The 23,825-nt window shown below is 41.2% G+C and overlaps 1 protein-coding gene and 1 pseudogene across 2 annotated transcripts; one reads left to right on the top strand and one right to left on the bottom strand.

Moving 5' to 3' along the window:
* Positions 1 to 4,216: 4,216 nt before the first annotated feature.
* LOC148101157 (uncharacterized) lies at positions 4,217 to 8,488 on the bottom strand. The gene is made up of 3 exons (XM_087845749.1): positions 7,683 to 8,488; positions 4,939 to 5,537; positions 4,217 to 4,488 (listed from the first exon to the last, which is right to left on the bottom strand). Exons 1-3 carry the CDS (start codon positions 8,486 to 8,488, stop codon positions 4,217 to 4,219), a joined length of 1,677 nt encoding a protein of 558 aa, XP_087701875.1.
* A 6,119-nt stretch (positions 8,489 to 14,607) lies between these two features.
* Positions 14,608 to 22,827, top strand: LOC148101156 (85/88 kDa calcium-independent phospholipase A2-like; annotated as a pseudogene). Its single transcript, XR_015719583.1, has 8 exons — positions 14,608 to 14,770; positions 14,850 to 15,002; positions 16,308 to 16,444; positions 17,773 to 17,850; positions 17,988 to 18,142; positions 18,247 to 18,298; positions 22,377 to 22,492; positions 22,714 to 22,827. The product of XR_015719583.1 is annotated as a 85/88 kDa calcium-independent phospholipase A2-like (transcript).
* The last annotated feature ends 998 nt before the right edge of the window (positions 22,828 to 23,825 follow it).

Here is a 23,825-nt window from a genome sequence, read left to right as displayed (position 1 = left end):
ACATACGACGCCTATATACAAACAAAGAGTACCTTGCCTGTGCGGTGTGTGTGTGTGTGTGTGTGTGTGTGTGTGTGTGTGTGTGTGGGGTCAGAGTGTGACCCCATAAATGACTTCCCTAAACCTGCTGGTCTGGAAGTCCAGTAGTTCATCTAAACAAAAGGCACTTAGCCTAAAACAGATATAGCCACGTTTATCCTACCATAAAACAATAAAACAAGGTACGACCTCTTCCCATGCTCCCAGAGTGTGGGTGTGGATGCCAGAACACTCTGGAATGCGCACAAAGCCTTTGCAGACTATTAAGGATCACACATCCTATAACTACACAATTAATTATACACCTCTAAGCATATATGGTTAAATATTTCTAAGCATAAATGACAATCAACATTACAAAACCTAACAGTCTGTACTTTTCTGACTTCTGGATCTCCTATGGTCAGATCCAGCTCGACAGGTTGTGCTGTGGGCATTTCATTTTTCCACAAAAAGGAGGGGCCAGTGAACCAGATAGACTTATTTAACTCATTGACAGTTACACCTCTCGAAGCACTGTCAGCTGGATTCAGTTCTGATGGCACGTAAAACCACTGCTGAGGGCTTGTACTTTCCCTGATCCTCTGGACCCTGTTAGCTACAAAGGTGTGGAAACCACGTGCATCATTGTTTATGTAGCCCAGCACCACCTTTGAATCAGTCCAGAAATACTCTTTTGCACCATAACACAGTTCTTCCCGGAACATGTTGCTGACTGAGACTGAAACTACAGCTGCTGTTAGTTCAAGTCTGGGGATTGTGGTAAGTTTAGTTGGAGAAACTCGAGCCTTTGCTATTACCAGAGAGCAGTGAACTTCACCTTTACCGTTTTTTGCCCTCAGATAGCTACATTATGCATAACCACTTGAGTTTGCATTTGAAAAGTGGTGCAACTCTATTTCTTTAGTTTCACCAAAGTTAGCAGGCAGGTAACAGCGAGGTATGTTTAGCTTGTCTAGATTTACAAAGTCACTTTGCCAACTCACCCACCTTGGCTTGAGTGCATTAGGTATGGGGTCGTCCCACCCGACACCATGCTGACACATTTCTTGCAAGATTTTCTTTCCATTCAGCACATATGGCGCTAAAAATCCAAGTGGGTCGTAGATCAACGCAACGGTGGATAGAATGCCTCTGCGTGTGGCTGGCTGGACTTTCAGTGTGTTGTCAAATTTGAAACAGTCCTTTTCAATGCTCCACTGGATGCCTAGTGCTCTTTCTTGTGGCATGTCTTTGAATGTCAAGTCTCTTATAAGATAAGATAAAGATAAGATAAAACTTTATTAATCCCTCGGGTGGGTTCCCCTTGGAAATTCGGTTTCCAAAAGCACAGCACCGACAGAAGTTACAGAGCGTGAGCAGAATATTATATATATACAAACACACACACATATAAGAGACATATATAAATAAAATATACAAAGGGGATAAACAGAATAAATAGGAATAAAAATGAAAATAAAAGTACAAGTGAATTGCACATTTAAAGTATTGAGGTCTATTGCACTTTTAACAAAAGTATTGCACAAAAGGTATTGCACAGTGAAGTGAAGAGGCACTACAGCTTAGTTGTTCCCCCCTCCTTTGTCCTCCTGTTTCCCCTCCCTCTCCCCTCCAACGAAGAGTTAAACAGTCTGATGGCGTGTGGGACAAAGGAGTTTTTAAGTCTGTTGGTTCTTGTCTTTGGGAGAAGCAACCTGTCACTGAACAGACTCTTCTGGTTGTTTATGGCCGTGTGCAGAGGATGCCCAGCATTGTCCATAATGTCCAGCAGTTTTTTTTAGTGTCCTTTTCTCTGCCACTGACACCAGAGTGTCCAGCTTCATGCCGACCACAGAGCCAGCCTTCCTGTTGAGTTTCTTTGCTGTGCTGCTCCCCCAGCACAGCAAAGAAGGTAATGTTAATGTTTACAGCACACTCTGATGCAGGTATACTTTGCAAAACAGTGTGATTGTTAGAAACAAACTTGTGGAGACGCAGGTTACCTTTGCGGCAGATTTCTCTGGCTTCTTGTGCCAACTGCATTGCTTCTTTCACTGTGTTTGTGCTCGTAACTCCGTCATCGACATAAAAGTCTTTCTCAACAAACTGTGAACCTGCTGGGTGTGAGTGGCAGTGCTCTTTGGCTAAGTACTTCAGTCCATAATTTGCACAGCCTGGAGATGATGCCGCACCAAAAAGGTGTACCTTCATTCTGTATGCTTGAGGTTGTGTGCTTGTATCACCGTTTTTCCACCAGAGGAAACGTAGATAGTCCCGGTCCCTCTCACTGACGTGGAACTGGTGGAACATCTTTTCTATATCGCACATTAAGGCAATAGGATGTTGCCGGAATCTCAAGAGAATGCCAGTCAGATTGTTTATTAAGTCTGGCCCTTGGAGGAGATGATCATTGAGACCTGTTCCATTGTGTCTGGCTGAACAGTCAAATACGACACGCAGTTTTGTGGGCTTTTTGGGGTGGTAAATCCCATGATGGGGGATGTACCATTGTTCACCTTGTTCCTTCGTTGTGTACTTCTTCCACGTCTCCTCTTTCAATTATGTCATTCATGTATGCAACATAATCATTTTTGTAGTTCTCATCCTTGTTCAACCTTCTCCTTAAGTGTTCCACTCTGATCTCTGCAAGCCTTTTGTTGTCTGGTAAGTTTGGCCTTTGCTTGAATGGAAGAGGCAACTCACAGTGTCCTTGTTCGTTCTTCTTTATCCCTTCCTTAAGTTTTTCCAGAAAAACAAGATCCTCTTGTGAGACCGTTTTGTCACATGCCTTTGTGTCCTTGAAATCTGATTCAAGAACATTGATCATGTCCATTGGTGTTACAGCAGGCATTTCCTTTACCATGACCCTATGGCACAGACTTGTTTCAGTTTCATTTGACTGTGATGAGCCACCAACAATGCTCCACCCTAGGTCTGTCTGTATGGCAAATGGCTCATTGTCTTTTCCGTGTAGAACCTGTTTTGGATTTAGAGTTCTGGGACAGTTAAATCCAATGAGTAGTCCAACATCACAACTCAGGAGAGGGGGTATCTGATCAACGATCTCTGACAGATGGGGCCTTTGCCTTGCAGTTTCATTTGTGGGTATGTTGTCATAGTTAAATAGGATGTAGTCCTTTGTGTAGGCGGGTGGAAGGTCAATGTGAACATCTAAATTATAACCTCTCACACGTAACCCTGCTACTCTCTGACTTTTGACTGTCATCTGAACTCCCAGCATCGTGGTTAGTTTTAGCTTAACTGGATGGGATGCTGCTTGTAACTGGTTAGTTACCTCCTCACTGACAAATGTGTTGTCACTTTGTGTGTCTAATAAAGCGTACACAAGCTCCTCTTTAGATGAGCTCTGGGTAGTGGAAACCCACACAGGAACAATCTTGGAGGTACTACCTGATTGACCCACCTTAGTAACATTCAGAGCTGTGGCTTCCATGGTGTCATTTTCTGTGGTTGAAGCGACGTTTGTAGAGCTCTGAGGCCTTTCATTTGCCATGTGACTCTCATTGTGCAAACAGGTGGGGTGTCGTCCTTTGCAAGTGTCACATTTGTGGCGATGACGACAGTCTCTGGCATTGTGGCCCACCTTTAAGCACCTGTAGCACAGTTTATTTTCCTTCACAAATGTCCGTTTGTGGTCTAGTGACTTCTCTGAGAAGCTTGGGCACTTTGACAACTGATGACTTTCATCTTTGCAGAACATACAGGCCACCTTTAACCTTGTGTCATTTGACTTAGTTTTTTCTCCTTGTACTGTTGAGACTTGAGTCACAGATCTGTTTGGTTTGGTCTCCCTTATGTATCTTTTCTCCAAGGATGAGCTGAATGAATAGAGTGCATATGAAGAAGTCACAGGATTACATGCAATTTCTGCCTCGAGTGCTACAAACTCTGCAAAATCCTTGAAAGAGGGAAAATCTTTGCCTTTCATGAGAGCAACTGTGACTTGACGGTTCCAACGTGTTGCAAGCCATTCTGGAATCTTTTGCAATAACTTTTGGTTTTCCTCACAGTCACTTAGTATCTCTAAGCCCTTTACATGTGGTGTTGCTTGCAGACAGGTTGTGAGAAAATCAGAAAAGGCCCGTAGACCTTCTGCATCTTTTGAGTGGATTTTAGGCCACTTTGACAGTTTGTCTCTGAATGCCTTTTGAACAACAAATGGCTGACCGTAGCGTTAGTCAAGTCTTTTCCATGCATCTTTGTATGCCTCTTTATCACTGCGGTAGAACGTGCCCTCAAGACACTTAAGAGCAGGACCAGTGATATACCTTTTTAACAAATCCAGTTTTTTAGCTGGAGATATACCTTTGTGGCCCACCAGTGAGATGAAGGAAGCCTTCCATTCGATGTAGGTGATGGGATCTCCGCTGAACACGACGGGCACTGGCACTGGAATTCTGCTTACTGCTATGCTGTCTTGAATAGCTTTAGCCAGCTGAAATACATCTGTGGGAGGCGATGGAGTGACAATTTGTGAGTGCAGCTATTGTAGAGGATTATTGACAGGGATGGATGCATATTGTTCCACATGTGGGTGAAATGAACCTGTAGAGAGCTCTGAGGCTGGTTGTGCAAAGCTTTGGTTGATAACATACATCCCATTGCTCTGTAACATTAACTGAATGTCCATATCAAATTTAAACTCCTTGTCATAAATCTCTAATTTTGCACGTGCTGCTTGCCTTTCCTTTTCTGCTTGTAAACGCTCTAGTTCAGACCTTTGTGCATCCAATTCCCTCCTGTGTTTCTCTTCCATTTCTCTTATTTTTTGTTTTTGTTTTATTTCCTCTTGTGTAATTTTATACTGAGCTTCTTTTGCAGCTAATTCTGCAACAGCATCGATTCTTTTGGCTGCAATGCTTGCTTCAGATTGGTAACTTGACTGTGATGCAGTACCAAATATGGACTTAGCATGTTCATAAGCTAAGAGCTGATGGAGGTGCTGCCTTTCTCTATCTGCATCATACTCATCTATAGCTGCTAAACGCTCAGATATGATTTTCATAATGTCCTTTGTCACTGATTCACAAGAGTCCATTTTGAGCCTTATGACATGGGATGGTTCATTACACTCTCTATATTCACTGTATGCTTTCGTCATATCATTTACTGTCTTTTCAATATCATCAGCCATTTCTGCTAACCGTGAATCTGATAAATCAGTTTTCAGGTCTTCTCTGTATACTCTGACCAAAAACTCCTGAAGTGTGATCTTTTCTTCCTCTGTTTGCCCGAGTTGGTTGCGGATTGTTGTGTTCTCCAGGTTTTGCTCCACGATTTCCTGGTGGGAAGCTTTAGTTTTCTCCAGCTCTTCTTTTAAATTTTGCACCTTCAAATCATTTTGTTTTTCACAAAGAGCCTCACTGGTGCTGAGTTTGTCTTTCAGCTCAGCGAGCTCACAATTGGCTATTTGTTCCTGATCTTTGCGCTTTGCAACTTCCTCTTCAAGATTCTTTTGAGTTTTGAGGAGCTGCTCACGGAGTTGTTCGATCTCTAACTTAACTAGTTAGCGTTAACTAGTAATGACTTCATGAACTTCTTCACAAATAAAATTTTTATCATTAGAGAAAAAATTACCAATAATCATCCCACAGATGTAATATTATCTACAGCTACTCTTAGTACCATTGATGTTAAGTTAGATTCTTTTTCTCCAATCGATCTTTCTGAGTTAACTTCAATAATTACTTCCTCCAAACCATCAACGTGTCTTTTAGACCCCATTCCTACAAAACTGCTCAAAGAAGTCCTGCCATTGATTAATTCTTCGATCTTATAAAGTATCAACCTATCTCTAATAATCGGCTATGTACCACAGGCCTTCAAGGTGGCTGCAGTTAAACCTTTACTCAAAAAGCCATCTCTAGACCCAGCAGTCTTAGCTAATTATAGGCCAATCTCCAACCTTCCTTTCATATCAAAAATCCTTGAAAGAGTAGTTGTCAAACAGCTAACAGATCATCTGCAGAGGAATGGTTTATTTGAAGAGTTTCAGTCAGGTTTCAGAGCTCATCACAGCACAGAAACAGCTTTAGTGAAGGTTACAAATGATCTTCTTATGGCCTCTGACAGTGGACTCATCTCTGTGCTTGTCCTTCTTGACCTTAGTGCAGCATTCGATACTGTTGACCATAATATCCTATTAGAGCGATTAGAACATGCTGTAGGTATTACAGGTACTGTGCTGCAGTGGTTTGTATCATATCTATCTAATAGACTCCAATTTGTGCATGTAAATGGAGAGTCCTCTTCACACACTGAGGTTAATTATGGAGTTCCACAGGGTTCAGTGCTAGGACCAATTCTGTTTACATTATACATGCTTCCCCTAGGCAGCATCATTAGAAGACATAGCATACATTTTCACTGCTATGCAGATGACACCCAGCTCTATCTGTCCATGAAGCCAGATAACACACACCAATTAGTTAAACTGCAGGAATGTCTTAAAGACATAAAGACTTGGATGGCCACTAACTTTCTGCTTCTTAACTCAGATAAAACTGAGGTCACTGTACTCGGCGCTGAAAAGCTTAGAAATATGGTATCTAAGCAGATTCTTACTCTGGATGGCATTACCTTGGCCTCCAGTAACACTGTGAGGAACCTTGGAGTCATTTTTGACCAGGATATGTCCTTCAACGCACATATTAAACAAATATGTAAGACTGCGTTCTTCCATTTGCGCAACATCTCTAAAATTAGAAATATCCTGTCTCAGAGTGACGCTGAAAAACTAGTTCATGCATTTATTACTTCCAGGCTGGACTACTGCAATTCATTATTATCAGGATGTCCAAAAAACTCACTGAAAAGCCTTCAGTTAATCCAAAATGCTGCAGCAAGAGTACTGACAGGGACTAGAAAGAGAGAGCATATTTCTCCTGTTTTGGCTTCCCTTCATTGGCTTCCTGTTAAATCCAGAATTGAATTCAAAATCCTGCTCCTCACATACAAGGTCTTAAATAATCAGGCCCCATCTTATCTTAATGACCTTGTAGTACCATATCACCCTATTAGAGCACTTCGCTCCCACTCTGCAGGCCTACTTGTTGTTCCTAGAGTATTTAAAAGTAGAATGGGAGGGAGAGCCTTCAGTTTTCAGGCCCCTCTTCTGTGGAACCAGCTTCCAGTTTGGATTCAGGAGACAGACACTATCTCTACTTTTAAGATCAGGCTTCAAACTTTCCTTTTTGCTAAAGCATATAGTTAGGGCTGGACCAGGTGACCCTGAATCCTCCCTTAGTTATGCTGCAATAGATGTAGGCTGCCGGGGATTCCCATGATGCATTGAGTTTTTCCTTTCCAGTCACCTTTCTCGCTCTCTATGTATTAACAGACCTCTCTGTATTGAATCATATCTGTTATTGACCTCTGTCTCTCTTCCACAGCATGTCTTTATCCTGTCTTCCTTCTCTCACCCCGACCGGTCGCAGCAGATGGCCGCCCCTCCATGAGCCAGGTTCTGCCGGAGGTTTCTTCCTGTTAAAAGGGAGTTTTTCCTTCCCACTGTCGCCAAAGTGCTGCTCATAGGGGGTCATATGATTGTTGGGCTTTTCTCTGTATCTATGAAGCGCCTTGAGGCGACTTTTGTTGTGATTTGGCGCTATATAAATAAAATTGAATTGAATTGAATCTCTTCTTGCTGTTTTTTGCACTGGACCTCCAACTCAGCTTCTCGAACTGTTTTTACATCTGTAGAGTCTGTGTGTGGAGCTTCTGCAGTTTGTGTTGAAGCGTCCACACTCAGCTCTGCAGCTGTGACAGCTGTGTTGCTGTCTTGAACAGGAGCCTCACTTACCTCAGGGGTGAAGTTCTCCTCGGGTGTCTTTCTACGAGCCTCTTCCAGCTGTTTTTGGAGCTCAAGGATGGTTTTTTGAGCGTTTTGTCTGCAGCACTGTAGCTGCAGGCGAACCCAATCATTCTGAGTTTTAGCTGCAGCAGCTTTGTGGTTTGCAGCTGTCATTTTATAAAGATTGGTTTTGCACATGTGCTGAGCCTCCTGCAGGTGGAATCTCAGCGCACCCAGTTCATCAGTCTCATTGTATGGACGACTGCCATCATTTGGTGTTAAGTGAGGCTGTGGCTGAGGTGGCCCATCGTTGGTGTTATGGTCAGGATGGGGCTGATGTTGCACAGGCCCTCGTTTTGGCAAAAACCATGGATTTTGCCAGTATTGCCCTGGCCCATTATTGGGTTTAAAGTGGGCATTGGGCTGATGTTGCACAGGCCCTCGATTGGGTCCAGGGTTTCTGGTTCTGGGGTTTGGGTTTGCATTTTTCTGCATCTTCTTCCTGTTTTCACCCTTTGGTTTGGCAGAATCAGATGGAGTCCCCTCATTTGGTGTCTTGTTTTTCTCTCTTGGGTTTGGGTTTTGCTGCTTAGGGCTAACAGCGGCCGATGAGGTCCCTTCCTTGGGATCAAGGTTTTGTTGCATATGTTGCATTTTTCTTGTCTTTTGTCTTACAGTGTCGAATGATATTTTTTCTATTCGATCGGGGTTTGGGTTTGTGTTTTGCTGCATACACTTAACGTGTCAAATCTTTGTCTAAAGGTTGGCTCGTGGTGTGTTCCTATACAATTGCACAGTTCTGAGACATACTGAGAGCACGCTGGTGTCCTACTTAAGGACTTTTGAGAGAATCTTATTGCTCAATTTCCCTTTGATCCTTTGATCTGGAGTGTGATGTCAGGGAGTGCAAATGGAGTGTGATGTCATCCACTTAGAATGCAAAATGTGATGTCATCAACTTAGCAGAGAGTCTTGTTTTTCTTTGAAATAGAATTCTACCAAACTTAAATAAAAGTCTTTAACTTTGTACGAGATGTTAAATTCCCAATCGAAAGGCCAAATGTACCCGAGAACTTCAGGAGAAGATTACGCAAATAGCTCAGAAGCTTCAATAAATGCTTCAGGATCAACATGTTTTCTATATACACCTTTGGGATGTTGCATCTTCAAAAAATAAACATGAAATGACTGAGCCTCACACAGGAATATTGCTGCTACTTGTTTACTGAACCTTCTCTTAGCCACATGTTCATAACATCAGTGTCCGTTCACTGCCTCCTGCAGGACGCTCTCTTCTTCCACTGTCTTACAGAACCGATACTGCCTCTCCTGGCATTACCAGTGTAACAACACACTATGTCCTTTATCACACTCATTCTATCTGTTTCTTCAGATGAATAACATGAGCTTGTATCTATGTATCTGTATCTATGAATAAGAAATGTTATGCATACCAATATATTTACATAACAAATATTTTTTTACGATACCACAAAAAATATTTTCCATTCACCCAAACAAATTTGAAAAGAGCCTTTTTCATATTAATTTCTGTCCCAATGCAAAAAGAAATATGTTCAAAGCTTCAAGTTTAAAAGGAAATAATTTTATTTAACACTGTCCAGTTGGAGATTTGCTATATTGTATAGTATTGAACTGTAAGTCTGAAATAGGTCAGTTTTAAGGGGCATTAACTCAGGACAAAATAACTTATTTGCTTTCTGTGTCAGACTCACAAAGTGATCATCACCACAGGGATGTGTGCATGAGTTAATGCTGTAGAGGAGACAATGATCAGGAAGAGAACTGCTGCCACAGCCGCTCCTTAAATACCTGGTCTTGATGAAGGGGAATGACAAATGTGATGGAAAATGTGTGTTTCACCTCCTCTAACCTCTGTTTACTATTGATATGTATTTGTAACTTGTACAAAGTTGTAGTTGTTTTTCAGTCTTCATAAACTCTAACTAAGCTTTGCTCAAGGCCATGACACACTTCATTACCAAACTGGTGCCTACATGATGGTGAGAATTTCACTCCCAACCACTGATGAGACAAGACTGCATCCACGCGACGGATATACAAGAGCTGCTATAATTGAGCATTTTTATCAATGCTGGTACAAACCCTGTTGATCCCTTTGCAAAGGTTTGAATTTTCTTTCAATAAATTTTAGGAAATCGTTTTCATTTCGATGCTTAAATTATTTTTCCACAACAACAAACAGGAGCAAGCCTGTGAACATCGGTCTGAACAAAAACAATACAAAGATATTATTAGTAGCTAACATATTGGGCTTTAGGCTACTGATTAGGATAGCCCTGGGCTCCTCGGGAGTGTGACTCTCTCGAGGTGTTATTGAACTTCCATCAGAGCTCAGTGAAGATGCTGGACTGAATTCCCGTTCATTAAGTGGATGCAGGCTGTCCCTGGGTGTTTCCATAAAGGCTGTCAGGTTCTGATCAGCCACCCTCGGTCCACTGCACCTGGATTCTGAGTGACAATTGAAAATCTGGTCACAGATTTGTTTCTGTTGGTCTGAAACAGGTTTGAAAATATTTTTAATTCGAGAAAGAATGGCATTCTTTCTCAGCATCTTTTTAATGTCTTCTTTAGTTGTCTGAAAATTGGAGACAATCAGATTGAAGGAAAAAAACGTTTTTTTTATGTTTCAAAAATGATTTACAATTTTACTGTAGTAAACTAAACCACATTACACCGTCACACATCTCTTCCTGGATCCTGTTTTTTTAAATGACAAAAGTATTTTAACTTTACGGTATAATTCAATTCAATTCAATTCAATTTTATTTATATAGCGCCAAATCACAACAAATGTCGCCTCAAGGCGCTTCATAGATACAGAGAAAAGCCCAACAATCATATGACCCCCTATGAGCAGCACTTTGGCGACAGTGGGAAGGAAAAACTCCCTTTTAACAGGAAGAAACCTCCGGCAGAACCAGGCTCAGGGAGGGGCGGGGCCATCTGCTGCGACCGGTTGGGGTGAGAGAAGGAAGACAGGATAAAAGACATGCTGTGGAAGAGAGACAGAGATTAATAACAGATATGATTCAATACAGAGAGGTCTAACAACAGAAAGCATGAAAACATAAAAATGATGGGCTGTCTTCATATTTACTTATTGTTACATTAAAACAGCCTCACCTGTTTTTACTTTTAGCACAAGTAGCATTTTATAGCTGTAGGTGCTTTAACAACTCTGCGTCTGTGCTGTTGGGTAGTTCAGTCTACAGTCCCATTAATCATGTATATTAATCACATGTGCATGAAAAATAATTCGATATCAAACTAAAAGCAGTAGAAAAACCTGTAAAGCTTACACATGCTTGTAAATTAAGAAGTCGGATAAATGTTGTTGAGTACAATGTACTTTCCTCTAAGATATAGGATTAGGATTAAACTTTATAGTCATTACACACAGTGGCGTGTCTAGAAAATTTTTGTTGGGGGGGCCAGGTAAGGGCACAGATTTGGAAAAGGGTGGGAGATGTAATTGGCAGATAATGTTAAAAACAATTCTACCAATCGTTAACCATAATTCAATAACCCTATAAACCTAATAACCGAATTCGCTTTTAACTCTTATTAGAATGAGATTTTAACCACTACAGTGCAAAGTTTTTAGATACTGCGTTGATAAAGTACAAGAGATACAATCAGTCAGTGTTTATTCAGCAGTCAAGGACATCAATATTTGCATAGTATTTTTACTGACATGTAGTGCACATATGTTTTGGGCAAAAACATTTTTGAATATTAAAATACGAACATTTTTAACATACAATTGGCAAATTAGCCAATGCCAATGCAAAACCAATGCCTATTAAAAAAAAAGAAGATAATCTTCTCACAAACTGGTGTTTGATTTTGAAACAGGAAAAAAGTGGGGAAACAAATGAAAAGACTAACATTTGAATAAAACCTGAAAGCAAGTAAATACTTTCTATGCTGCCTTATGGTAAACTTTGGTAATATTGACGTATAAAGAACAACACTGGCTGATGATGAAATACAGTCAGCTGGCACGGTGACACTGCCAGTATTAACCTGCGGGGCTGGACTGGGACAAAATTTGGGCATTTTCACTACAGACCGGCCCACCAGGTATTAAAGCCATAAAGCCTTTGAATGAAAACAAACGCTGTTGTGACAGTGATGTACAGTCTTGTTGATATATGTATGATTTCTATACATTTTACGTCAGATAAAAACTTTGTTCGCAAGATTCAGGTAATTATTTAATAAAAGCTAAATATTTGAAATGAGAATAAGAAAGTATTCTTTGTGCCCCCCTCTGTTAATGCCCTACCTGGCCCCCTGGAAACACTTTGCTAGATCCGCCCCTGCACAGCTATCAGCTGTCAGCTACGTAGAAAAAGGATCCTGGTGTTATTTCTCAGAAACAGTTCAGAACTTCCCTTCAACTCATTCATGTCACCTAAAAGGTAAACCTGTTTCTCCATCACAGCTCTGATGATTCAGTAAGGACATCTCCTGGTTTCGTCTTCATGTTTCCCTCTCATCACATATCCAAACCGACATCATGACCAGCAGCTTTACAGCTGTGGCTCTAGCAAACGTCAGCTGATACTAGAAATTAATATTAAATAAATTCTGACAAAAGCTGATCAAGCTTACATGTGCTGCTGTTGTTTAGCGTGACATCCGCTGGTTTCCTGTTTCTGGGGCAAAGTGGGCGATAAACAAACAAGAGAGAAAAGCTGATCAGCTGATCATTGATCAGTTTCATGATTGAAGTAGAAACAGGAGGGGGGGGGGGTGAGAGAAGAGGCAGCTGTGCAGCGTAAAGACAGAATAACTCCAGCTTTGTTTCTTTTTCCATTCTAGCTAAAGTCCAAACTGTGTCTCTTTTCAGCTCAATACGAAACGCATAATATTTTCTCTGAATGAGGGACCATTCCATTTTTAAGGAGCCGTTGGCAACTCTACTAACTACCTTATGAATAAAATAAAGTTCACTATCAGTAACATCATAGCAACCGAACAGCTGTATAGAAACGTTATGCTAGCTAGTAGCAGTACGAGTTATTGTAACTGACTGTAAAAAGTCAGCACAACGAAAACAAACTCCACCTAAACTTTGTTTATATCTCACCCAGATAGACTGCAGGTCATAACTTCTTACCTGAAGTTCAGTTCACCTGATACTCGGACCGGCCTCGGGTCTCTCCTCCTCCTGCCTCCCCTTCTGTCATCCACCTGTTGCCTCTGTGGAAGCTCCGCCATAGCCACCACCAAACAACTGAGTTATTTTTACAAATCGGCCAGCATCTGGCTAATCCACCACCTCTCATTGTTCATGCTGTTACAAAAAATAAAATAAAATAAGTCATCAGCCCACCGTGCAAATGTCCGGTGGCTAGTCCAGCTATGTTAACTTGTTAATCTTTCCCCGAAAAAATGTTTTCTGCGGTGCAGTCTTTCGTGCTTGGCTCTCCTACCTTTGCTAACATGATGCGCATAGTGCAGAAGCCGGTGCTGCATTCACTTACCCTCGGATATCTGAACTTCACTGTGAAACCATAATCGTACATTTGATATTTCATTACATTTTTTTGTTTTAACTTCGGGGTGGCACCTGGGGTGGCCTGCTGGACACGCCACTGATTACACATGTATGAATACACTGTAACGAAACACAGTTTGCATCTAATCAGAAGTGCAAGAGTAGCAAGAGCAATGAGAGCAATTATATACAGATAAGTAAAGTAGAGATCAAATATACAGATGTACTACGGGCAAATGTAGCTATATGCTGATATATACAGATAAGGGTCGTATAAATGGTGGAATAGCTATGAACAGATTATGTACGGAGAAACCAAATATACAGATGAACTATAGCCAATTTACAGATGTACAGGTGTATTCATATGTACAGATGATCTGTTTAGCATACATATGTTCTAAATTGCTATACAGACAAGCAGATCATGGTCATTGGGAGGGATAGGAGGTGTGGATGGAAAGGTTCAGTGGGGACTGAGTTCAGTAGAGTGACAGCTGTGGGGAAGAAGCTGGTTTTAGTCTGTAGGGTACAGTTATTATAAATCTGATATTAACTGTCCTGTAAGTGTGTGTCTTTTTTTCAAAGTGAATAAAGGGTGGATCTGATATTCCTCACACTTCATCCTAAATCATACTCTGCTTTATCTGTACTGTCTATTTAACTACAAGTGGGACAGTCATTTATAAAATGATCATATTGTGTTCAGTTTTGAGATACAGATGTGACACTCACATTGTGACTGTGGCCATAAACTCCTCATGAAAGTGTTTATAAAAACAACATTCTCTCATCTACTTTAATACAAATGTAATATGAATAATTCATGTTATTGTAAAGTGTATAATTAATACACCCACAGATCACTTTTAGAAAGAATCCAGGGTCAAAGCACTTCTGCTGTTCTGTGCTGCACAATAATAGGTTTCACAGTGTAGTAATGCCATTGTTCAGTATGCACTGAAGCCTCTGCCCTCCTTGATTTCTTTACCATTTGTTGGCTTTGACCTGCATGCGTTTAAGGCCTTTCTCTCCAGGTTTACTTTGCTTTGCTTTATTTTGCTGTTCTGTGTGTTGTGATGTTTGGTTTTGCTGGTCACATGACTCTTTCCAGTAAACTCTGTTTCAAGGCTTCTGCTCTGTTCCAGAGGATCTAAACAGTTGGATATGCAAGTGATTGGCTGTATAAAATTCATCATATTGGTCTGGGTCATCCGACAGGATGGACAGTCCGCTGTGTCTTGATGGTGGCGGTATTAAAGGCCTGGTGCTGATCCAGATGCTGATCGCTCTGGAGAAGGAGGCGGGCAGACCCACCAGAGAGCTCTTCGACTGGGTAGCTGGCACGAGCACGGGAGGCATCCTGGCTCTGGCTATAATCCACGGTGTGTTTGTGTTCTCTTTTCAGTGCTGGGTTTTCATCACATAGCATCAGAACAACACTGACACTTCTTCTATGTGTAGGTAAATCCATGGAGTACCTGCGCTGCCTGTACTTTAGGATGAAGGAGCAGGTGTTCAAAGGATCAAGACCCTATGAATCAGCACCACTAGAGGACTTCCTCAAAACAGAGTTTGGAGAAAACACCAAGATGACTGAAAAATAAAGTTCCCCAGGTAGATATCTGGATGTGATAATAGGCAGAAAAATGCCAAAAAAAAGCTAAAATTCAAAAGAACTGCAGACCTCTGCCCAAGCTGCTCGTCATCTGGGCAGCATTTACTTTTAAGCAAAGAGTAATGTATCTTCTATTAAAACATTGTGTTCAAGCAGGTAATAGATAATAGGTATTGATTTGTAAATAACTGAAATAACTTGAGCTTATTATAGAATATTATAATGCAGTTTATTTCTAACCAACTAGCAGCTCATTCATCATCGTGTGAAACAAAGTGAAACAAAGGCAGATGTGATAAGTAAAAGTGAGGTCAGAGGTCAAATGCGATATGATATTTAAATGCTAATTATAATGTGATAATTAGAATCCCCATATAACAGTATCATTTCCTAAGTAATGTCAATACAAACGAAGGCAGCAGAATTTTAAACAGCATTTTAAGAAAATTGACATTTTATGAAAGTTTGAACTTATCTGACCTCGAAGAAGACGTCAGAGATCAACAGTAACATGATATTTACAATCCCCATATACTATTCCCTATATAACTATATATGTTGTCAATACTAACGATGGCGGTAAGAAACACTTTTAAAAAGCTCTAAATAGAATTATTATCACTTTAACCTTGAGTTTTACATTGAAGGCGAGGTCAGAGGTCAAATGTGATTAACATGAACCCACTCTACACTCCTACAAAGTTTTATCATAATTCATTCATAACTTTTCGACCTGTCACGCTTACAGAGAGAATGACAAATTGTTGCCTTCTAAATGTTATGCAGCCATCTGCCACAAGATGGCGCTGCAGCTTTACATTGCTATAGAAAAGCACCAGAGATTTGTTAATGCAGCCTTGATCTTCTTTTAAGTCTGTCATTGTTCAGACCTCAGTGTTTCTTAGGTTTTATACTAATCAATTAGCTAAAGATTTTTCCTTATTTACTCGACTAAGAATTTAGTCGCCCCAGTTTCTGCTGGTGCTAACAGTGTTGTATAAAAGCTTTAAATATCCCACTCTTTTGCTGTGATTGGTGAGTTTTTAAAACTTTGAGCTGGTTTTACCCTGATGTGTTAATTGAGTCACCTAATTTTTTTCTGAGGTTCAGTTCCTAAGAATTAAAAAAAGGTTCTGACTTGCTTAGATATGTGTAGCATGGCTCTCTTAACACTAAAATAATACATCTGAAGCCAGATTGTTTTTAAAAATATTTTTGTAATTTGGTTGAAATGCTGCTGTTCAAATTTTCAGGTGTTTAAGGAGAATAGGCAAACTTCCTTTCCCTTCTTTCTTTCTTTACAGGGTAATGGTGACCAGTGTTCTGGCAGACAGACATCCAGGCGAGCTTCATATATTCAGGAACTATGACCCTCCATCCGTCTCCAGAGAGGCCCCATACACCACCACTGCCACATTCAAGCCTCTCACCATCCCACAAGGTACGTCAGATATCACCTGTGTTTGTCGGCTACAGCACCAGCCCTCAAATGTCAAATGTATTAAATGGGATAGTGAAGTGCTCTGAACATACCACTGGATGGCACTAGGGATGCACCGATACCGATACTGGTATCGGGTATCGGGGCCGATACTGTAAAATGTGAGTGTACTCATACTCGTAAAAGTTAACCGATACCATGAACCGATACTAACTTATTTCATTAATCAGAGGGTGGCTTGTCATTTCTGTTGTAGTTTTTTAGATTGGCCACTAGGGGGACATCCCGCGCTAAACAGGCACAGGGTTAGACGAGTGAGACTGGCTGCTCCAGATAAAAAAGAGAAACTGGAGGCTGCTGTAGCTAGGCTAAACAAAATGTCAGCAGTGTGGAACAGCCAACTTTAACTCAGGTTTTGGAAAAGCGAAGAAAAATGTCAAGAGAAAATCCACGGGCAGTTAAAATAACAGAGGCTCGACTCATTTTATCGCTCTGGATGACCAGCCAATGCCGGCCGTGGAAAACATAGGATGCACTGTCTTCTCAGCATACTCGAGCTGCGATATGAAATTCCCAGCCGCCCACACATCAGGGAGATAATGGTGCCAAAACCTTCTGAAGAGGTAAAGACGAGCAGTGTGTGCGCGATGTCAGTCCTCGGTTTAACGGCACAGTGGACTGATAATACACGGGCAGATGAGGAGTTTGTCAATGCCAAATACTTTCGTTATTTTGTTTGTTTGTTTACAATATGGACACTCTGCAACAATTTCAAAGTTTATTTTATTCTCAAACCTAATTTGTATTTATTTTATTCCAAACAGAAGTGTTTATTTATTATTCTGAAAGCTCGAGACAGTGCCAATAGTTTTTGTTAAATTACAATGTGGAGACTCTGCAATAATTTAAGAGAAGAGCTTATTTTTCACTTGAAATTTTTTTGTGGTCATTTTTATTAAGATTTTATTTTTTATCGGCAGGGAATATAATAAAACCTGTCTTCCAATTCATTGCATTTGTGTGTGTGTGTGGTAGAAGTATCGGTTTTTGTACTCGGTATCGGCAAGTACTCAGATCCAAGTATCGGTATATCGGTATCCAAATATCGGTTCATAAAAATTGGTATCGTTGCATCCCTAGATGACACCAAAGGAATTTTCAGAGGTCATATTTTAATGTGAGGGTTATGTACTTTCACTTCACTGAGGCAATAAAACCTGAAAACTAAGCCTGTGTGTGAACACAACACTAAAACTGAGCCTGTGTGTGCTGTTCATGAAGGAGTCGTGTCCTGTGCTGTTTGAGTCGCAGCCGTGTTGTTGTTACAGGCTGGGAGGATGAAGATGTGTTGATAGTAGGATACACAGAAGAGCCACCCAGAAAGATAAGGAAGGTGACAGATGAAGGTGTGTGTATGCGTACAGGACCAAGTCCTGGAAAGTTGTGAAAAAGACAGACAGGAAGTGATAATTATAAACTCAGAACAGTGTAATTGCATTTACTATGCATTCCTTTCTTACTTATATCCTTGTGTTCATATCAGAACAACTTGTATGGCGAGCTGCTCGCTCCAGCGGCGCTGCTCCCACCTACTTCCGACCAATGGGGCGCTTTCTGGATGGAGGGCTGCTGGCCAATAACCCGACACTAGATTCCATGACAGAAGTCCATCAGTACAATAAGGCCTTAAAAGCAGAGGTAGGCAACCGGAGCTCTATTCACTTTCCTTCCTTTATGCACTTAATGGACGTTAAGCCACATGGATTTGTTCATGACTTCTTCTCTGCACGTGTGTCTCTTAGGGCCGTGAGAAGGACTTAAAGAAGCTGGGTATAGTGGTCTCTCTTGGATCAGGTGAGCCAAGTAATTATGTGTCAAAATGTTAAATTATGTGAGTCATATCTCTTCTTCTTGTCTTTAACCCTCTGGGGTCGACGGGCCCGCCGGCGCCTCAAAATGATGTCGGCGATTAAAGATGACGTAGCAGCGAGGCAGAGCCTCACTGAGATTCCGTTTCAATTTGTGTTGAAAGTGCAAACTTCAAACTACATACTAGTTTTGAATTGTGTTGATAGGCCAAGATTAACCAGAGTTATGATTAATTATATTCGGCATACTTTTTCCCGAGCACTGCTGTGACGTTTACTGCAAGACGAGCCGATAATCACCGGACTTTCTAAAGATAGCGCTCGCATTGCAAGCGAATCCGCACCCACCCAGTGTTGCCAGCTCCTCAGTAAATAAAATCGCTATTGGCTGTCCTAGAAGTCGCTAAATGACGCCATCATCTAATTTGCATAATTGGTCATGCTAATGTAATTGTAACCTACGCTTTTGGAAAGAGAAATAACATCGTGGAAGCAAAAAACGTCCTAAATACATTTAGAATTTATTTAGAACTACAAATTAAATTTCTTTTAGCAATTATTGTTTTTTAATGTCACAATTCCAACCCTGCTCCTTTATCCGGGCTTCGACTGGCAAAAGTGACCCGAAATAGGCACTCTGGTGGAGTTACTTTATGTGTGTGTGTGTGTGTGTGTGTTTATAAGTAGTTTTAAACCTTGTGATCCACAAAACAGCATAACAGTAAAAGAAGAACTGACTGCGTTAAAGTCAGTGCGGGAGCAGCGGCTTCGCTCATGCGCGGTTCATTTGCAGTTTGGACGCGTAGGTGTGAACATCTCCTGCAGCTGGGGAGGACTATCCTCCGCCCGTGAGCGCTTTAGCACGGGTGAGGTGCCCACGGCAGCACCTGCTGCTTGTTGAGAGTAAGAGCAACACGCCCTTTCGCGTCAAAAAGTCGTCATAAATAAGTCTCCATTAACACCAGAAAAAGTCGCCAGATTTGTCGCTAGTCGCTTTTTAGAAAAAAAAGTCGCTAAGAGAGTCTGAAAACCCACTAAATATAGCTACAAAGTCACTAAGTTGGCAACACTGCACCCACCCACACTCCACCCACACCCCACCCAACAACGCGGCATCCCCTTTCCTATTGGTGGAAAAATTAACCACATCAACCAATCAAAAAAGATATGGCAACCCTGCGACATTTGGTTGCTGAGGCTGAGGGGAAGATTGTGGGAGTTACGGCGGCAAGCCACTGACAGCGATATTGATTTTGAGTTGTGAAGTGTGTAGTTAGTGTCTTCTGTAGTTGTTTATTTGTTGTTGTTTGACGTGTCACGTATCAAAACAATGAGACAGCTACTAAATGTGGATCAGGCACTGAAACTCTTTTTGAGTTGGAAGAAAATGCAGAGCCAGACTCTGAGCCGGAGAGTGACGAGTGTGACGAGTGTGACGATGAAGTGGACGATCCACTTTTTGTTCTAGAAGAGGTAAAGAGAGAAGGAGAGGAAGAGCAGCCTCTGACATCTAAACAGAGTGTTAGTAGGAGGTCTGCAGAGAGACAGGGAAGGCGTGACATGCCCACCAGGTCCAGATCTCCACTGCCTCCACAGCAGAGCCACATCTCAGGTCTGAGCCCTGGATGTCAGAGGGAATGCTGACATTACCCCAGAATGTAGCAGGTTTCAGCCACGGAGAACACCAGGAGTCCAGATAGAGACACTTTGCCCCCAAAGCCCAAAAGATCTTTTCTTATTGTTTTTTGCTACTGACACAGTCAGTACAATTTGTGCAAACAAATGCTACAAAAAAATCAGCATTTAGGCAAAAAAGTCTCCAAGTCTCAGAGATTACTGGAGGCAGAATCATATCTTGTCTGTGCCCCTTCCATCCAAAGTGATGACGAGAGACAGGTTCCGCAGCATATTTTGGAACATCCACCTTAGTGATCCTGAGGAGGATCTAAAACATGACGCAAAGAAGGGAACACCAGGCCATGACAAGCTTTTTAGAATCAGGCCTCTATATGATGAGATCCTCAGGGCCTGCCAGGCTTATTACCACCCAAGGAGGGAGTTGTCAGTAGATGAAAGGATGGTGGCAACCAAAGCAAAAACTGGGATGACACAATATATGAAAGACAAACCGAGTAAATGGGGGATGAAAATGTTTATATTGGCTGAATCAAGAAGTGGCTACACCATCAGCTTTACCATATACACTGGCAAGAACCAAACTGCAAGTGAGCATGGGCTGGCCTATGATGTGGTGATGAATCTTATTCAGCCTTCCTGTCTTGGCACTGGGTACCACATTTACATGGACATTTTTTATACAAGTCCCACACTGTTCCTGGACCTGACAAGCATGAGATTTGGTGCATGTGGCACCTACAGGGAAAACAGAAAAGGGTGTCCCAAAGAGGGCAAATCCTCTGAACAGAAAATGTCCAAGGGGATCTGTGAGATGGATCAGAGAGGGCCCACTTGTTTTTGTGAAGTGGATGGACACACGGGAGGTGTCTGTGTGCTCCACCATCCATCCTGCATTTTCAGAGGAGACGGTGAAGAGAAAGGTGAAGGATAGAGATGGACACTGGGCTACGAGAGATATCCCCTGGCATATAACAAAAATATGGGCGGGGATGACCTGTCTGACCAGCTCATTCAGTATTATTCCACTCACAGAAAAACTGCCCGCTGGTACAGGACCACGTTGCTGCATTTTTTGGACATTGCGACCACAAATGCATTTATCATGCATCGTGAGATGTGCAGTGTCAAGCAAGTTCAGCCCATGGCACATAAAGATTTCATGGTGGAGCTGGTGTGTCAGCTTTGTGGCATGGACAAGACAGGTGTTCCCCACAGCAGGAGAGCTGAACACATTCCTGTTCCCATTCTCACAGACACAGATGCTGTCCAGAAAGCCACTAAAGGCAGACTCAAATGTAAGCGCTGTCTCCAGGAGGACAACAGGAGGAGTGACACACCCTGGAAGTGTCAAGCCTGTGGTGTGCCCCTGTGTCTTGTGGTGGACAGGGACTGTTTTCTTGAATGGCACAAATGATTTGTATGAAGTCTTTTTGTGACACCTGATCATCTTGTAAATAGATGGACAAAAAACGCCTGAGGCATTGGCTGCATTTTTAGTCAAATAGTTCCATATAAGTTTGTTGTTTCAAAAATTGTACATAGGTTTTTAAAGTTTACTATTTATATTTTCATTTTAAGTTCTGAAAAACATTCGTTAAACATGTTTGTGGTTTTTACAATAAAAAATATCACTTTTTTCCTACTTGGATTTTATGTTTTTTGTCTGATTTTATATCAATTGTGCCAATACAGTTAGTCAAAATGAAAAACTAACTGTAAATTCAGACACATGAGGTTGTGCTGAAAAAAAAAGATACCAAACAAGGCAAAGTAAACAGTTTTTAAAGGTGAAATATAGAGGTAAAATCAAAAGTAGGTAAAAACGGCCAATTATACCCTGGACCCCAGAGGGTTAATATTCATTAAATGCAAAGTAAACTGATATACACACACTGGCCACTTTATTAGGTACATATTGCTAGTACTGGGTTGGACTCTGTTTTGCTTCTAGACCTGCCCTAATTCTGTGTGGCACAAATTCAACAAGGTGATGAAAGGATTCCTCAGAGATTTGGGTCCATATTGACGTGATATCACAGAGTTGCTGCAGATTGGTTGGGTGCACATAAATGATGTCATGTTCAAGGAACCAGACATGGCACATTATCCTGCTGGATACAGCCTTCAAAAGATTGGTACAGTGGGGTCATAAAGGACAGAGACATACAATATAGACACGCTCAGCAACAATAGTCGGGTAACTGTGGTGTTTAAATGATGTCATTTAGCACCAAGAGTGCCGGGAAAGTGTCCTTGAAACCATTGCACGACTAGTAGCAGTGCAGACGTTTGTGTTTTTTATGCCAAATTCTGACCCAAAACTCTAAATGTTGCTGCAGAAATTGAAACTAGCTTGAGTTCAGTGTCTCTATTTGAAGTCCCCCTCCCCTTTATCATTTTGTACGCGTGCTCCTGTGTGTCTCCAGGTAAACCTCCTAAGGTGGTGGTGAGCTCTGTGGATGTGTTCCGACCCTCCAACCCACTGGAGCTGGCCAAGACCTTTGTAGGAGCAAAAGAGCTGGGCAAAATGCTGGTGGACTGTGTGAGTGCATCATTTTTCAGTTTCTGTCTGTGAGTGGTTAACTCTGGCCATTGCTGTAATGTGCCCTGATTACTTATTTTTATTTAATCTGTTATTTGTGTTTATTCCATTTGACATTTGTGCATGTATTGGTTCTTTCTAATAACTAATTCTAATAACAAAAACATTTGTTAAAGCATGTTTGTCTTGCTCATTATAAATATGTCTCTCTTACTGCACAGTGTACAGACTCTGATGGCTGTGCAGTGGACAGGGCCAGAGCGTGGTGTGAAATGATCGACACCATTTACCACAGCTCAGAAACGACACACGTGTTAGTTTTGCTTCTTTTTTAATGCATCCTCTTTTCTCAGCCTCTCTGTATTTGTACCAACTTGCTCTCATCCATTTATCTTAGAATGCTTGTAGTTGTTTCTTATTCTCAGACGCTTCATCTGCAGTGGTTTAAAAGGAGTTCCTGTAAGACTGAGTGTTTACTTCAATTTATTTAAATGGTGACAAATCACAACAACAGTTGTGATTTGACTTTATATTGTAAGGTAAAGACAAAGTTACTCTACTTACATTCTCATTCTCATTCTAAATTACAATCTCAAAACTCTAAGATCATTTGGCAAAACACTCTTACAGTTTAGCACAACACTATAGCTCACCTGCAAAAGCTCATATCTCTTCCAAAACTGTTCACTCAGGCTTCAATCTAAACCCCTTTCTCATTTAAACAGTCAGTGTCTCCAAAATAGCAAAGATCCTTCTCAATAGCTTTGGCTCATTTCTCGACACAGATCGGACATTCTCATCATTCTTGGTGCTTTTGTCAAAATAAACCTGGATGGTTGATCACAACAACATGGTCCACCTGCAAAAGCTCATATCTCCCCTAAAACAGTTCACTCATGTGTCAAAACTACATTTCTTTCTAATCTGAAGAGTCAGCGCCCCCAAAATGCATCGTCCCTTTGGCATTGTGTGAGTACTGCCATTCAAAATGTTTAGATGTTTTGTCACTATGGCAGAGGACCAACAATATACAACAGAAAAGAGTAGCCTCCAAGGTTTGACATCACAGATTGCACTCACACTACCAAGGAAATGATAACCATTTTTTATTCACACGCAAAAGAAAGTTTCATACATATGTAAAAAGAAAATGTACATTACAGTAGTAAATTGTATGAACACAAAATCAAAAAACAAGGACTTATTCAGTGTTTGCTGTACTCATTCTCCCGCTGCACAGTGACTGGAATACTTCTCTAAACTGTATAAATTATGTAATTCCATAGTTTACAGTAATTTGTTCAATATATTTCTCTTCATATTTAGTATCAAA

The sequence above is a fragment of the Neolamprologus brichardi genome, chromosome 9 (assembly GCF_056152115.1).
Source record: "Neolamprologus brichardi isolate AB-2024 chromosome 9, ASM5615211v1, whole genome shotgun sequence".
NCBI lineage: Eukaryota > Metazoa > Chordata > Actinopteri > Cichliformes > Cichlidae > Neolamprologus > Neolamprologus brichardi.
The sequence above is the reverse complement of the archived record's forward strand: the minus strand, read 5'-3'. Positions and strand labels throughout refer to the sequence as shown.

Excerpts from the sequence above, each read along its gene's own strand:
- LOC148101157 (XM_087845749.1), bottom strand. The coding sequence starts at position 8,488 with ATGCAACATATGCAACAAAACCTTGATCCCAAGGAAGGGACCTCATCG. Across the intron at positions 5,538-7,682 it reads CAGTGCAAAAAACAGCAAGA|AGAGATCGAACAACTCCGTG; the intron begins AGAGATTCAATT and ends ACTAGTTAAGTT. Across the intron at positions 4,489-4,938 it reads ACATGCTAAGTCCATATTTG|ATGTATTTCAGCTGGCTAAA; the intron begins GTACTGCATCAC and ends CGCCTCCCACAG.